This window comes from Perca fluviatilis, chromosome 15, assembly GCF_010015445.1.
Source record: "Perca fluviatilis chromosome 15, GENO_Pfluv_1.0, whole genome shotgun sequence".
NCBI classification, from domain to species: domain Eukaryota; kingdom Metazoa; phylum Chordata; class Actinopteri; order Perciformes; family Percidae; genus Perca; species Perca fluviatilis.
In genome coordinates this window covers 8,942,742-8,958,303 of record NC_053126.1, presented here as the reverse complement: position 1 = coordinate 8,958,303, position 15,562 = coordinate 8,942,742, and the positions used below count along the sequence as shown (strand labels likewise).

At 38.6% G+C, this 15,562-nt stretch overlaps 1 protein-coding gene across 1 annotated transcript; it reads left to right on the top strand.

The window, feature by feature from the left end:
* The first annotated feature begins 3,017 nt into the window (after positions 1-3,017).
* slc6a16a (solute carrier family 6 member 16a) lies at positions 3,018-15,245 on the top strand. Its single transcript, XM_039824719.1, has 12 exons — positions 3,018-3,387; positions 7,776-8,001; positions 8,247-8,404; positions 9,232-9,358; positions 9,455-9,630; positions 10,489-10,599; positions 10,778-11,019; positions 11,448-11,640; positions 12,789-12,990; positions 13,290-13,449; positions 13,558-13,720; positions 14,166-15,245. Exons 1-12 carry the CDS (start codon positions 3,385-3,387, stop codon positions 14,517-14,519), a joined length of 2,115 nt encoding a protein of 704 aa, XP_039680653.1. The 5' UTR covers positions 3,018-3,384; the 3' UTR covers positions 14,520-15,245.
* The last annotated feature ends 317 nt before the right edge of the window (positions 15,246-15,562 follow it).

The following is a 15,562-nucleotide window of genomic DNA, read 5'->3' as shown; positions in this document are numbered from 1 at the left end:
GATTGTGTCTTGACTTTGTGACATCTTTGACAGCAGCAATAATACGCTGGTGGGGTGTAGACATATTTGTGTATAGCCTTTCCCTGCTTTGGGTCAGTTATCTTCAGGTCAGCTGCTCCACTGCTGACTATAGAATACAAGTTTGTATGAACAGAAAATGTTCTCTTCACCTGGCCTGACTACTCAAGTGAGTTCTTGGCCACACGAGTGAAGCAAATCTGCTGAAATTACATTTTTTTGCCTATGTTTAATAAAGAGTAAATGTGCATGTTACACTGTTGATATCATACACATAACTTTGAGCAGCAACAGGTTTCATCTCAGCCTATGAACTTTTCAGTTGATCTCCACAATTAGTTTAGGATTTACTGTACCGCTGTGAGCCTTGCATTCATTCCAAGCTTTGACTTGTAGAAAGACACTTTATATAATCTGCATCCCAACAGTAGAAGTACATGGCTGCTCTAGTGACGCACACAGGATGAAAGAGTGGACACCCCGATGCCTGCCTTTTTTTTCATTTGGTGGAAAAGTGCCCTTTTCAACTGGCAGTTTAAACATTTATCGGTAACACTTTACAATAAGGTACACAAATAAATAGGTAGTTAATGATTAGTTACTGTTTTTGAAAGAGTAACGAATGATTAGTTACTGTTTTTCAAATGGGTAGTTACTATTTTTCAGAAGGGTAGTTACTGTTTTTCAGAAGGATAGTTACTGTTTTTCAGAAGGGTAGTTACTGTTTTTCAGAAGGATAGTTACTGTTTTTCAGAAGGGTAGTTACTGTTTTTCAGAAGGGTAGTTACTGTTTTTTAAAAGAGTAACTAATCATTCGTTACTCTTTCAAAAAACAGTGACTAATCATTAACTACCTATTTTTTGTGTACCTTATTGTAAAGTGTTACCCATTTATCACATTATATGTTGCCTGTATCATCTGGCTGTGTAAAGGGTAAGCCCTTCATGTTACAGAAATAGGCAAAAATACACAACAGAAAGCTCATGTTTCAGAGGTAACGTTAGGCCTATGCTTTTTATCTCCCTCTAAATGTCCAATGTAACCATGCGAATTTCCTCAGCCACTTTAAATGGAGCTCAGAGTAAATTCTTGCAGGAAGACTTCTGAACTTAATCACATTTCTCTCTCATCTAAAACTGAACAGCTGTTAGAGGCGTTCACTTTTATTTGAACCAATCAGAAGCGGCCTTGAATTTCACGAGCCAATCACAGCATGGCATCCCTGTTTTAAACCTGTCTCTCTCTGCTGTTCAGTTGTCATTTCAGGCTAAGAGCACAACCCTCCTCCTCCCCTTGCACCTCCGGTCTTCATCTTGCACGGCTCCTGGTTCATCCTCCGGGAAGACTGCCGTCGGCTCCTCGGTTCGGTCTTCGGGTTCCTCACACCACCATCAGTGTCTAGACTCCATCGGGGATCAGGTTCTGGCTTTCTAACCCCTTAAAAATATATAATTTCATAATGATGGAGTCTGATCTCCAAAGACTGTACATGTCATATCATGATTGGTACAATTAATCTTTGCATATCTGCAACGAAGTCTCTCGATTGAAATACAATAACTGTGAAAAATCTTGTTTGCTACCCATATTACAGAGATAAGCTTTAATGCATACAAATTGTGGATTCCTGAATTAATTAATTGGTGCCTGCAAATTAGGGTCATCTTGGCCCATTTTTCCACACAGTTGGAGTAGATATTTTCCTGGCATTCAGCCAACAGGTAGCTGAAAATGCAATTTGTTTAGCTCAGCTGTATGAGGCAGAGGCTTGTTTTCATACACCATTCTTTAGGGCAATGATCCTTTTCTGTGCCAATAAAACTTTTTTTGTAGTACACATTTCCCAACACCAGTAGGCCTATAGGCTACTTTAAGTTTTTCAGGATTACTGTTTTGGGATATGTTATCGACATGAATGTAAGCCTATGAGGTGGTGATGACTTCACACAGAGCATCTCTTTTACTCCACTACACTACATCTACATACAAACTACAATGCCTTACTTTTGCACTATTTAGAATGTATTACTGTATTGTAGCCTACATTACTTATATTTGTAATTGTATAGCCTATATAACTTATCTTTCTTTATCTTTGTCTATATTTATGTTTTTTAGGCCCTACGTATAGGCTAGTACGTGTCCTTATTGCACCGTGGGTCGGAGAGAAACGTATATTCAATTGCTCTGTATGTCTGGCACATATTGCAGAATTGACAATAAAGTGTACTTGACTTTAGGCTACTTGATTGTTAGTTCATGAAATATAATCTCCCTCTCACAAAGCTACAACATTAAACTGCTGCATGGGACGTAGCCTATACGGCTCTGGACAGTGAGTGTATTTTACTTTTGATACCAACAGATATATAACCTACAAAAGATGCAGTCAGCGCCTGTAGTACCCTAATTGCCCAAATATAGCCTAGGCTACTGGCAAAAAAAATCGTATTTAAATGCGGCAGAACGGTGAGTAGGCCTAGGCCCTGTGACCACAGGGGACATTCTAAAACGTTTAACGTGAAAAAGCTTAACATGGTTTAATGTACCTAAACAACGATCAATCATCACCAAATTTCTCATGGCCATATCTTGTCATGAACACGTAAGCCTGTCAAAAAAACTAAACCGAAATCCAACGATTAGGCCTATAGAAGTTATCTCACGTTAACGTTTTCTTCCTCATTGGCGCAAGGAAAAAGCTTAACGTGGTTTAATGTACCTAAACAACGATCAATCATCACCAAATTTGCTTCAGGCAATATCAGAGAGAAATTTGGTGATGATTGATGAAGAAAACGTTAACGTGAGATAACTTCTATAATCGTTGGATTTCGGTTTAGTTTTTTTGACAGGCTTAAGTGTTCATGACAAGATATGGCCATGAGAAATTTGGTGATGATTGATCGTTGTTTAGGTACATTAAACCATGTTAAGCTTTTTAGAATGTCCCCGACCACAGTCACACAGCTCTCTTTAGCATTTTTTTTTATTTTTTTTTACACAACAGCTACACACAGTAACATCCAGCAGTGTGTATTCTTGTGTTGTCCAGCCCCGCTGAACGTTTAGGGGAAGGGCTCTATTCAGCCCCCTCGGTCCTCCCATTGGCTCCATCTGCAGTTACTTCTCCTTTATGACTTCTCGGGTTGGCGACGACAGAGTTTTTTCCAGCACAAGAAACGTGGCCGCAAGTTATCAAAACTTGCCTACATGGTCGAGACTTTTCTTCCTTAGCAGACTGTACCCTGAATATTAGCAAAACCTAAGGAAGAAGTTAAGAGTAACCTTGTGAGAGAAGGACAAAAAGTGACGAGCAGAGAAACCAACACCAAGACTTCTGGTCACTCCTCTCTGCTGTCAGCATGGTATGTCCACAAATGTTTTAACACTTTATTAACGCGACTTTACGAGCTCTAATGTGCAAAATCCGTATCCTCTTATTTTTCACTTCTTTATTTTGCATTACTTTACCATTGTTTTTCTCGTTGTAAGTGTTGGACATAACTTAGGCCTACATGTAGCCTATATGTTGTATAGTTTGCCGTTACTCCTGTGTTACTTATCCAGTCATGAATAGGCTTTAAGGCTGTGGTTTGCCTCACTTTCGGTAATCTCGGGTATGCAGCTGATTTTCTGTACATTTTTTTACATGCTCAATATGTTCAGCCACAGATATGTTACAAAACCCACAACAACTGTCAACGTAGGCCTCTATATAAGCTATTGTGATAGACATTTGAAATACATTTAATACACTATGGGCTACAGCAGCATAGACCAAATATTGAATTTTATTACTTATTATTTTAAGTCTATGTTGATTTTTTTACAATTAGTTAGTCCCTTTATTTTGGGGCACTGATAACATTGACAACAATCAAATCTGATGTGGATGTAAACAACCTCAATTTGAAGCTGAAAGGCAGCACTTTTACCTTTTTAAATCGATTGTGACACAACAGTAATGTGGTATCCCATAGGCAATAAACTATTGACAGCTGCGTGCGTGTGTACAGTGTGTACAGTGTGTATAGTGTGTATTGTGTGTGTGTGCTGGGGAAAGAGTATGGTGTGTGTATTTGCTAGTGTACCTCTGCAGGGTGTTGTCAATTTTTCTTTCCTTTAGATAAATGTATACTGGGACAAATTCCCTCCTTAAAACATGGTGAATCAGGTAGAGCTGTTAATATGCTCATTCTGCAGCTTCTTGATGCAGTTGTGCTACAGCTGTCATTTTTTAAAATAGTAGAATGCCTTGTTATTATGCTGCCTCTTTAAATCCTTCACATGTAATCTACAGGATTATTTTTCTGTAATTTGTAGTTGCACATGTGTTTACACAGTGTTTTTTTTTGCACAAGATCAGCACTGTGATAGATCTTGTGAGCTACTTATTTAAATACAATACATTAGTATTACAGTTATGTTTTGGCTCTTGTTCGATTCCTGTTTTTCTCACATGTCAGTTTGGCTATCTGATATTTATCCTGTAAGCAGCTGCGTTGAATAAAAGTTAAATATATGGCAAGTTTTCTAATGGCCTGATAAGTGTGATTGTTTAATTTACTCTTGAGCCATAATGGATGATTACAGAAACGTTAAAAGGTCCTGAGCAGGCAGATTGCCAAAGAGGTATTTACAGAAGAAAAGAAAAAAAAGACTCTGGCTCCTTTTCCGACATGACGTCCACATGTAAAATTGCAAGAGTGAAAGGGTCTTTATTCTGGCTGTTTGTTGAGGGTTAGGGTGTCTGCAAACTCAGACACACGTTTGTAACGCTGTATTATATTGGTCCTCTACATACCTCCACAACATATACAAAGTAGCAGTTTCAATAAAATTGAACATGTTATTGCAGGTTATGCATTGCATTACATCATACAGATTTGTTTTTTATTATTAAGAAATATTAATGTCAATTTGACTGTAGTTATTTAGAGTTTATCTGTTGAAATGATTTTGTCAGATGTGATCCAGTAAACTATATCTGCACAAATTCTAAAAATTCTGAAGCCGAAAAACATTTCCGTTATCTATAAATATAAAAACAAAAAAAGGTGTTTTTAGAGAGGAGTTAGGCGTGTCTTTGCTATCACAGTTCAACAAAGACAGAAGTGTGGTTGCCTGTTTTGCAACTGTACCCAGAAATAGTGCCTGCTAACAAATAGGCAAAATGTGTGTGTGTGTGTGTGATAGAAAAATACAGTACTTCTTTCACAAAAGACTATAGCTTGCAGTTTTTTTTCCAGTTTCAGAAATAGTGGAAATAAACAGGAAATACCTCTGCCTCTCAATTTCAAACAAAGTACAATTGTGTGTAAATTGGTTCGACAAACTACACGACTACCTGGTACAGGCTTGCTGTGTTGTTGAGAAGCGTGTGAGGATTCACTGAAATATTCAAACTCGTAGATCTGAGTTGAACTGTATCTGCATGTATGCAAAGGTTTGTTTCAGTTAACAACTTTTGTGATTAAGTTTGGTTCTGTCATTTTCAGTCATTTTGAAGTGCATTTAGTTTTTTCTTTGAAAGGAAAGAGCCACACCTCCAAGGTTACTCACACATCTGATAGCCGTACTCTATCAGTTCACAAAATAGTAATACTGATTAAAATTCAGGTAACCTTCGTCAATTGCTATCCACTGAATCTGAAGGCAACTAGGGCTGCAACTAGCAGTTTTTTTTTAATCGATTAATGTATAATGGTATAATCTATAAAATCTTCAAATGGCTTGCTTTGTCTGATTAACAGTCCAAAAGCCAAAGACGCTGGAGCCAGTGATTTTCTGGTTTATGTGCTTAATAAAGAACACTAATAAAGAATCATTACTTGATTATCAAAATTGTTGCAGATACATTATCCCAATTACTGACTTTATCTATCAGTCAGCTCTAGAAGTAACATTGATGGTGTTTGACATACATGTGGCACCACTACTACCACAAAAGCCTGTTTTGGTCCTTGATAAATAGGTCCTCAAGGCTAAAGCCTTCTAATAGCAAGCCTCCTGCTTTGTTGCCAACTACATCCACCACATGGTGCACCTATGCGCCTCAGCACCACCCACAGTGTGAACCAATGTAAACCTAACACCTCCCACTGGATCTCCCACCCACACAACACCAAAGATTATCCCTCCTTCACCCAGAGATCTGCCTAGTGGCTACTCCTCTTCCCACTTCCCCTTTATTCTATTTGTGTGTGCATGCATATTTTTATCACTCTCCCAGACTCTTCTATGTATGTGTGTATACATATTTCTCAAACCACCTGACATATCTGGCCATGTGTCCTGACCAACTACATACTTTTCTGGGTCATACGCCTCCTGTAATTTTCCGTTCTCGCTGACACCAGCAGTAGTACTGCTAGGTCATGTCATAAAGCCAGTTTGGCACATGTTAAACCATTTTGGATATTGCCCACTCATCTGAGGTCAGTTAGTTGGCGACAGTATGTAGTTCAAGTGCAGTCTGATTATCTCATGTTCTTTTGCATAGAGAGTTTCCTTATTTTTTTGAACAGTGACATCTGACATGCGCCTTTTTTGTAAGTTCAATGGGAGATAATTCAGATGATATAATCACCTTTTTATTTGGATAATTTTCACATAAACCACAGTAGATAAGACATATGTCTTAGAAATGTTGCAGGAATCGTTAATATGATGCACTCTTTGACAGTGTAAGCATAATATAGTGTACATCCTAGCAAACAACACATTTCTATTGATGTTGTTGTCCTTGAGATTTTCGCCTTGGTTTGCAGCGCAAAAATGACTATTGTTTTGCACACTCATTATTGATGAAAGATTATTATTTTAATGATTTATTTCACTATAAAAGCCACCAGAGTTTTGCTAGTTGAGTGGTCTAAATGTGAAGCAGTAGGAAATGCTGGGTGTTCATTAGCAGTAACTTAACACAGCTCTGATACAGCTGGGGGAAAGTGATCAGTAGACAGTGAGGCTAAAGTTAAAAAATATTAATGCTGGATTAGATGAATGGTGGATTCCGCCACTAATAATAAAAAAGATAGAGAAAGAAAGATATAGAATGTAAATAAAATAATAAATAATGTAAATAATGAAATATGTATTGCTACATTGATACCATAAATAGTATCAAAAATGGAATTTGATTTCATGAAAATGTTAAGGATTATAATTTAAATAATAAATAAATAAACTAAAATATTTGACTTTTGATCAGAAACTGCTCTTCCTTCTTTGTCAGACTTTTTCCAACATGAAGCATATCCTTGTTTATTTATAAAGAATTGGAGTGCTGCATGAGTTACAGCATACATGTCTTAGAATTGTGTTTTTATATAGCAGGTGAGGTGTGGAGGCCACACACGTTCTCGTTCCCTCCTCTGGGCTCTTTGTGGCCATTTCCCCAGATACTGTACACCTTTCATAATGTTATAGACTGTTGTGGTCCCTGATAAACGATAAGTTGGACCTAGTAGGTATCTGCAGACAGTGATGGCACTCAAACACTTTCAGTGTTGCATGTGGGGCAGAACCTAGATTCTTACCTTTTACATTATTTTAGTTTGCAGGGGTGGGTGGAATATTTTGTCTATATACAGTACATAACTTTTCTTCTTTCTTATTTTCTTGGCATAAAATATCATGTTTACTTTAATGTTTTGACTTTGACTGTCCCATGTCAATAAGTAGGCCTAACTTTCTGTCAACTGATTATCAGTGAAGTTTATCATTCTTCTTTTTCTTTGTTTATGTCAAGACGGAGAAACCTCCACTGGACAGCATCGAGGACGAAGCTTGGCTGGGCGAAGGCCAGTCTCAAACTCAGCTTACGACTGTGTGCGGTCCAGATGGAGTTGAGACATGTGATGCAGACCGACCAGCATGGGACTCTAAGATCCAGTATGTGTTGGCCCAAGTGGGATTCAGTGTGGGCCTCGGGAATGTGTGGAGGTTCCCATACCTTTGCCACCAAAATGGAGGAGGTGAGTGTTTTTAAAGAAAAAATTGTATGTTTCAACTCAGTGGTTTTGACTGTTCATCATCATGGCAGCTCTCCTGAAACCAGTAGCTGACAATTTTGTCTATATGGGCATTTTAAAGTATGAGACAAACATACAACAGCACATAAGTATGTTTCTATAAGAAAATGTAATAAGAAATGTACACAAGAAAATGTGTTCAAAAATAAATGCTTGCATGTTTTAAAATCTTCTTTCCCTCCTTCCAGGGGCCTTCATGCTGCTGTATGTTTTTCTTTTACTGATTGTGGGAGTTCCACTTTTCTTTATGGAGTTGGCAGCTGGCCAGAGCATTCGCCAGGGCAGTATCGGTGTATGGAAGCATATCTCCCCAAAGCTAGCAGGGATCGGTTACTCCAGCTGCATGGTGAGGAGTGATTTTTATTTTTTTTACATTGCTTTTGTTCTGGGTTTGGGATCGTACTCATGTATGAATCATTGTCAGTTGGGGCCAATAAAAGCCAAAATGGGGAAGCAATAAAATCAATTCACCATCCTGTATTGTACGTTTGCAAAATGATTACTCATAGTATCACAGCTAGGCTGCTGTGGTTGGGTAGCTGGCTGGCTGTTTCATTTTTGGGTTTTAAAGATAAAATGAGCCCCAGAATGAAAAGATTTATAAGCATGAGTGTCTTCCTCCACTTTCCTTAGCCAAGCCATAGCATTGCACCTCATTTATCGCTTCTCCGTGAACAACTTTCTTTTTATTACTAGCCACACTGTATGTATACTTAAGAAAGGACGCTGATGACATAATGCCATGTTGTAATGTGAGAGAGGCAGTGCGCTGTAGTGCTGGCAGTTTGTTGCGTAACACTTTTCTCTACAAACCAGACATGGCAAACAGACTGGGCAAGAATTTCTGTGCACATAAAGCACACAGGCATATACTTGTATGCTTAGAAGCCCATGTTTTTTTTCTTTTCCCATAAGCCTCATTGCTCTGTTAGTCCCAGTCAATATTAGTGTCACAATGTGGTGGTGTCAACAGCTTAATTGTAACTTTTGGGTTAAAAATGCATTAAATTAGGAAGAAAATCCTTGATTTGTTGTTCTTCACTTGGAAAACAAAACGTTGACCTTCATAGAACTTTTCAGAGACTATACAGCTCAGCACATACTGTATCCTATATCGCAAATATTGATACTTCATTAAGTTATTTTATTCATGAACCCTTTCTTTTCCTCTAGGTCTGTTTTTATGTGGCTCTTTACTACAATGTTATTATTGCTTGGAGCTTGTTCTACATGGGTAATTCTTTCCAGTATCCTCTGCCATGGCAGCGGTGTCCAATTGATGTAACCACCAATGACACAGGTACTGACGCAACTGAGAAGTTATTCAAAATGAGATTTCATGTAGATGCCAGTACAGATTATACAAAGTATAATGTTGTCTATCTTCAATCACCAGTGAAAGAATGTGCAGGTTCTTCCCCAACGTCATATTTTTGGTTTCGGAAAGCCCTTGACATCACAAATTCCATCGATGAAACCGGAGAGTTTAACCCCATCATGACGGGCTGTTTATTGGCTGCTTGGGCAATTGTCTCCTTGGCTATGATCAAGGGCATCAAGTCTTCTGCAAAGGTAAGTTAACATCTCTTTTCTTTGTCACCCCAGGCCTGGGGATCCCTATATCAACAACCAACACATACACACATTTATGCTTGTATCATTGTTAAAGGAATAAGGCGATATTTTGGGGGGAACGCTTTCCAGCAGAGAGTTAGATGAGAAGATGGGTGGTACTAGAGCAGTGGATATGACACATGCCTTTGGTGTTGGAGATCTGGGTTCAATTCCCACTGCTATACATCAACCAATGTGTCCCTGAGCAAGACACTTAACCCATAGTTGCTCCAGAGCGTACAATTAGCAATTGTAAGTCGCTTTGGATAAAAGCGTCAGCTAAATGACACGTAATGTAATGTAATAAAAGATCAATACCACTCTCATGTGTCCAATAAATATAAGCGACAGCCTGTTAGCTTAGCACAAAGACGAAACAAGGGGAAACGGTAACAGGCAACAAAATCCGTCTACCAGCACTCCTAAAGATCAGCCAAGAAAAAGTTTGGAACACACCCCCTGTAAAATTGTGAATTGTGATTTTTACACATTGTTTGTTGGTATGAAATTAAAAAACAAGATATAATGTGTTAATTAATGAGCTTTAGAGGTGTTGGTAGGCAGATTGTATTACCTCCAGACTTAGCCAGGCTATCTGCGTACCCCTGTTCCCTGTCTTTATGCTCAGCTATGCTAACTAGCTGTTCATCATGCAGTATGAGAAGGAGTAGGACAGACATTGAAGTGGTATCAGTCTTTTTATCTAACTCTCAGACAGGAAGCAAATAAGCATTATTCCCAAAATGTCACATGTCATTCCAAACCAAATGTTCTGGCACATAATTCATCTTCCATTTTTTTTTCTCCAAATCTTAGGTGATGTACTTTTCCTCAGTCTTTCCGTATGTGGTGCTCTTTATTTTCCTCATCAGAGGGTTGATGTTGGACGGTGCGATTGACGGAATCACATATATGTTTTATCCTAAAGTAAGCACAGATTTCATTGTGTGTTTGATCATATTCACATCACATCTATTGATTATTATTTTTTTAATCTAATGAAAAGGTACTGGAGAGTATTGTAAATGTCATAGGACGTTTTCCAAGTTTGTAGCCTTTGCTATAATTTTGACTTAATGAGACCTTATTTTGTGTTATTTTTCAGCTGGAAATCTGGGGTAATGTGCAGGTGTGGCGGCAGGCTGCTACACAAGTGTTTTTTGCCCTTGGATTGGGCTATGGCTCCGTTATTGCATATTCCTCCTACAATCCAGTCCATAACAACTGCCACAGGGACGCGCTGATGGTCTCCGGCATCAACTTCATGACATCTGTGCTGGCCTCGCTGGTGGTTTTCGTTGTGCTGGGTTTCCGTGCCAAGAACATCGCTCTACGCTGCGTGGCTGAGTACGGATGTATGCGTGTGTGTGCATGAATATTGACTAAACACATTACCCTCTACCACATTGTTTCTAATGCTGCTAACTACTATTATACAAGCCTATAAGTTTGTATAATTGCAACAAACTAAAAAGGACCGTATTCTCAAAGACCATACCATCTAATTAAGTAAAGCAACTTGTTTTGCCTAAGGTTCAGGGTGTTAAACGTGTGAAATGAATTACTCAGCTAATTGAAAAAGCACTTTCATGAAATGACTGTCAAATATTGATGAAATACAACAGTGGAGCCAAGGGTGGAATGTTATGCAATAATCCCTGATATTTGACCATTCCTAATAAATATTCACAATTAATAATAGTATTGGAGCAAATGGCATTTCACAGCAGATATTGCCTGTCTTATATTTTATCTTTTATTCTAACCTCTTCCAGAAATCTTGGTCTTCTAAGCCTCATGTCATCCCATGGATCTAACCAGCACTTGGTTGGCCCTGGTTGGCCTGGGATCAACATGACAGATCCCAGCTCTGTGTCTATAGCTGAATACAGAGAGTGGTACAGTCACCACAGCTCCATGGTGGGCCCTAACATCACTGACTGCAGTCTGGAGCAGGAGATGAATAAGGTATCCTGGAGATATAATTAAGAAATGAATTAACTTTCTATGTAGGGGTTATCAAGACCGACGTCGTGCTTCACAAAGGGAGAAACCCAGAAAAAGAAGAATTATTTAACAGTGATAGGGATTAAAAAATAATAATAATAAGTCCTTAGTTAAAAAAACTAAATGAAGGACTTTTTATTGTGAAACTGATCAGTAGATAGAGGTGATTCTTGGAAGTTCAAAGTGTGATCACCCTTAGTAGATGGTTTAAGTGAGGGACATTTAACAGATTTTGATTAGAAGAGTGTTCATAGTGTCTTTGTTGAAATGTACAGAATGGATGCACTAAATTACATGAAATACCAACCCAACCCAAGTGTATATATATATATATATATATATATATATATATATATATATAGTCACTGGTGAAAATCTGAATTTAAAAAAGTGTTATCTATCGATTACCATGAAACATTTTCATGTGATTACCTTCTCAGGGAAGGAGGGAGGGAGGGAGGGAGAGAGAGAGAGAGAGAGAGAGAGAGAGAGAGAGAGAGAGAGAGAGAGAGAGAGAGAGAGAGAGAGAGAGAGAGAGAGATATTTATAAGGTGCAACCTAGCTTGTTTTAAAAAAAAACAAATCAGGGATTTAAACTGAGATGAACACTGCAATAACAATAAGAAGGTGTGGTGCTGAGGTTCCCAGGACCCCTAAGGAATCTATGAGGTACTGTAAAATATCCAGCTGGCAAGAGGAAGAAAACACATGGGGCATGGTAGCTAGTAGGTTTCTCGGAAAGATGGGAGCAGGCTGTGACAGAGCGGTGAAAGGAGAAGCTAAAGAAATAGAGGAAGGGGTACTAAAAGTAATTTTATCTAATAGTGTTTATTTTACTAAAGCAATAACTCACCCCTTACTGCAGAGACTACTACAGCAGTGCTTCTAGTATAGTGCTATCGAATTATAACTACAAATAGGGGTCCAAATACTGGGTGGAGTAATGTACTTGCATATGACGCTGCTGGAAATGCCAATCCCAACTCACAAGTTTTGTTTTCTCCATGGATGCATGGAGCCACCTTATACTTGTTTGCAATCCGTCAACATTTATAAAATTCTTGTTCAGACTTATTCTCTCTACCTTTTCTGTCTTTTTATGAGCACAGGGTATTGAAGGGACAGGCCTGGCATTCATAGCCTTCACTGAGGTGATGGCCCTTTTCCCTGCCAGCCCCTTCTGGTCCACATTGTTTTTCCTAATGCTGCTCAACCTGGGCCTCAGCACCATGTTTGGGACCATGCAGGGAATCCTCACACCTCTCATGGACAATTTTAGCCTCTTGGGCCGCCACCGGACTCTACTCACTGGTAACGCACACATGTCAACATGAGATTTCACATGATGCTATGTCTTATAGGCACTGTTAATTTTGTGTTTTTTTTTTTAAATGACTCTTGTCCATGCATATTTGGTTAAATTTAAGATGTATACAGGTGAAATAGACAGGATATTTTTATGTCTGTGTATAGGCCTGTCAGTCTTACTTTTTTTCAGACATCTATTGCCTCTAAAGACAACAATGATTGTCTGTTTGCAGTAATAGAAAATTACTAAAATGTTCAGATAACTGCTAATAAAACTGTCTGCTTTCTTATTTGTTTTTCAGTGTCCAGCTGTGCTTTAGGGTTCTTAATAGGACTACTATTCACTCAGCGCTCAGGAAACTATTTTGTGACTATGTTTGACGACTACTCTGCAACTCTACCATTAGTCATTGTAGTAATCTTTGAAACCATTAGCGTGGCGTGGGTTTATGGAACCGATCGGTAAGAAACCAATAATACTATTAAATTATTTTGTCCTGTTTCATTGTCTTTTTATTTCTTATTTTGAAAAGATACTGTACATCTCATAAATGTTTTCCATCACTGCAGCTTCCTAGATGACATTGAAGTCATGCTTAAATGGCGCCCCCCGGTGGTGTACAAATATCTTTGGAAGTATGTTTGTTTGTTGGCGATGGTTGGTCTTCTGGCTGCAAGTTTGTTGCGCATGGTCTTCAAAAGGCCCACATACACTGCCTGGAATCAAACCACAGTAAGATACTGGACTTCTTTTTTTCCTACAAAGAACAATTTAATCTCTAAATCCTATTATAGTTTATAATATATACATCTCTGTATATTTGTTCTCCCAATTGCACTCAATAACTACAATAGCAACTGTTGATTTGTTTTTAAGCTGTTAAAGCATATGTTGTAATATGTGCAACTTAATATTCATTAATTATACTTTCATTGTGTTTGGATGTTGTGATTATTTTGTCTAAGTCTTTGTTTGGTCCACAACTTTGCCTTTTCGTTTCTATTCTTATCTATGGATGGGCTAGTATTAGCTGCTACAAAGACCCTGTTTCCTTCAGGAATCATTTAGTCTTAACTTTGCACGTTTTTCATTATCACGGACAGAATATTTGGGGATGAAGTAATTTGTGCTTCCCATATTTCTCTCTCGGGCATGCTGTGTTTCTTCCTCTCATCAGGCTTCTGAGATGACTCTTGAGTACCCTGGCTGGGCTCTTGCTATGATTGTATTGCTGATAGTCATCGCCAGCTTGCCTGTGCCTATTGGCTACATCCATTTCACGTTGAAAAACCACATGGTCCGTGACACTCGCTCTGAGGAGGGAGGCTGCCAGGAGGTGCACCGTGAGTTGTACACCAAATGCAGCTCCACTGAGCAGCTGGATTCCAACTCCCAGCACAGAGTCCCTTCTGAGGAAGAGGAGGCTCATCCCAGGACTGCCTTCCTGCCGATGGGCAACGAACACTACCGGCTCTTGCCCCAGCAAGAGGTGGAAGATGATGATGATGATGAACAAGATACTGTGGTGTGAACATGTCTGTGGGAGGATAAAATGTTTAGATTCTAAACCTCAGAGAGTGTATGAGCAAGACCCTGCAAGAGTTATTGCAAAGTGAACGGAGGGCGCTCATAAACAGAATTATTCTTAATCTGAGGAATCGTTGGGTTGCACAAATTATCACATTCAGCAAGTTCTACATTGTTGACAAGCCAAATTTATTTTAACTATTTATATTATTGAAGATACATTACCAGCCAGAAGCTTTTTAGATTCTGTAGTTGTGAAACTACCACTCCTCCATGTAGCTCCCTCCATTCATTTTCTGAACCACTCACACAGTTTGGAAAATAAAACACTCGCAGATACATGGAATAGGAATAAGCTGCTATGTTTAGTGAAACAAATAAATTATGTAAGGTTTTATGAAATTGACAAACCACCAGCATGTTAAATTAGGGTGTGTGTGTGTGTGTGTGTGTGTGTGTGTGTGTGTGTGTGTGTGTGTGTGTGTGTGTGTGTGTGTGTGTGTGTGTGTGAGTGTGAGTGTGTGTGTGTGTGTGTGTGTGTGTGTGTGCGCGAGTGAGAGAGAGAGAGAGTGTGTGAGAAAGAGAGAGAGAGTGTGTGAGAGTGTGAGATTATATTTGTATCATTTTACCTCATAAGACCATAGCAATGTTTTTACATTAAAGTGCTCAGTGTAGCAGTAGTGTATACTGTACTAGATGAGGACCTCAATAAACCTCTAGATGGCAGCAACCTGACTTGGGTAATCTTTTTATGATGGACACATTACCACTCAAACCTGTTACCACCTTACAAATCTCAAAGATAATATTGATGAGGATGTTGAGTATATGATTGTTTGTGTTTATTTAGATTAAGAAAAAAACAAGAGTAACAATTTAACTTTTATCAATGTTTTTTTTTGCAGATAAAATTTGGGTTCAAATCACATGCATGTGCTTTTTACAGTGTGGAGCTTTGGTGGGATTCAAAATGATAAATTAACACATTTTAGCTGTCAATAACTGCAGAGAATCGCAAAATACAGTATAAATGAAAATGAAGAGGTT

Bases quoted from the DNA above. Each gene is read 5' to 3' on its own strand.
- slc6a16a (XM_039824719.1), top strand. The intron at 11,641-12,788 runs GTATCCTGGAGA...TTATGAGCACAG, and splicing joins TGGAGCAGGAGATGAATAAG to GGTATTGAAGGGACAGGCCT. The intron at 12,991-13,289 runs GTAACGCACACA...TTTGTTTTTCAG, and splicing joins CCACCGGACTCTACTCACTG to TGTCCAGCTGTGCTTTAGGG.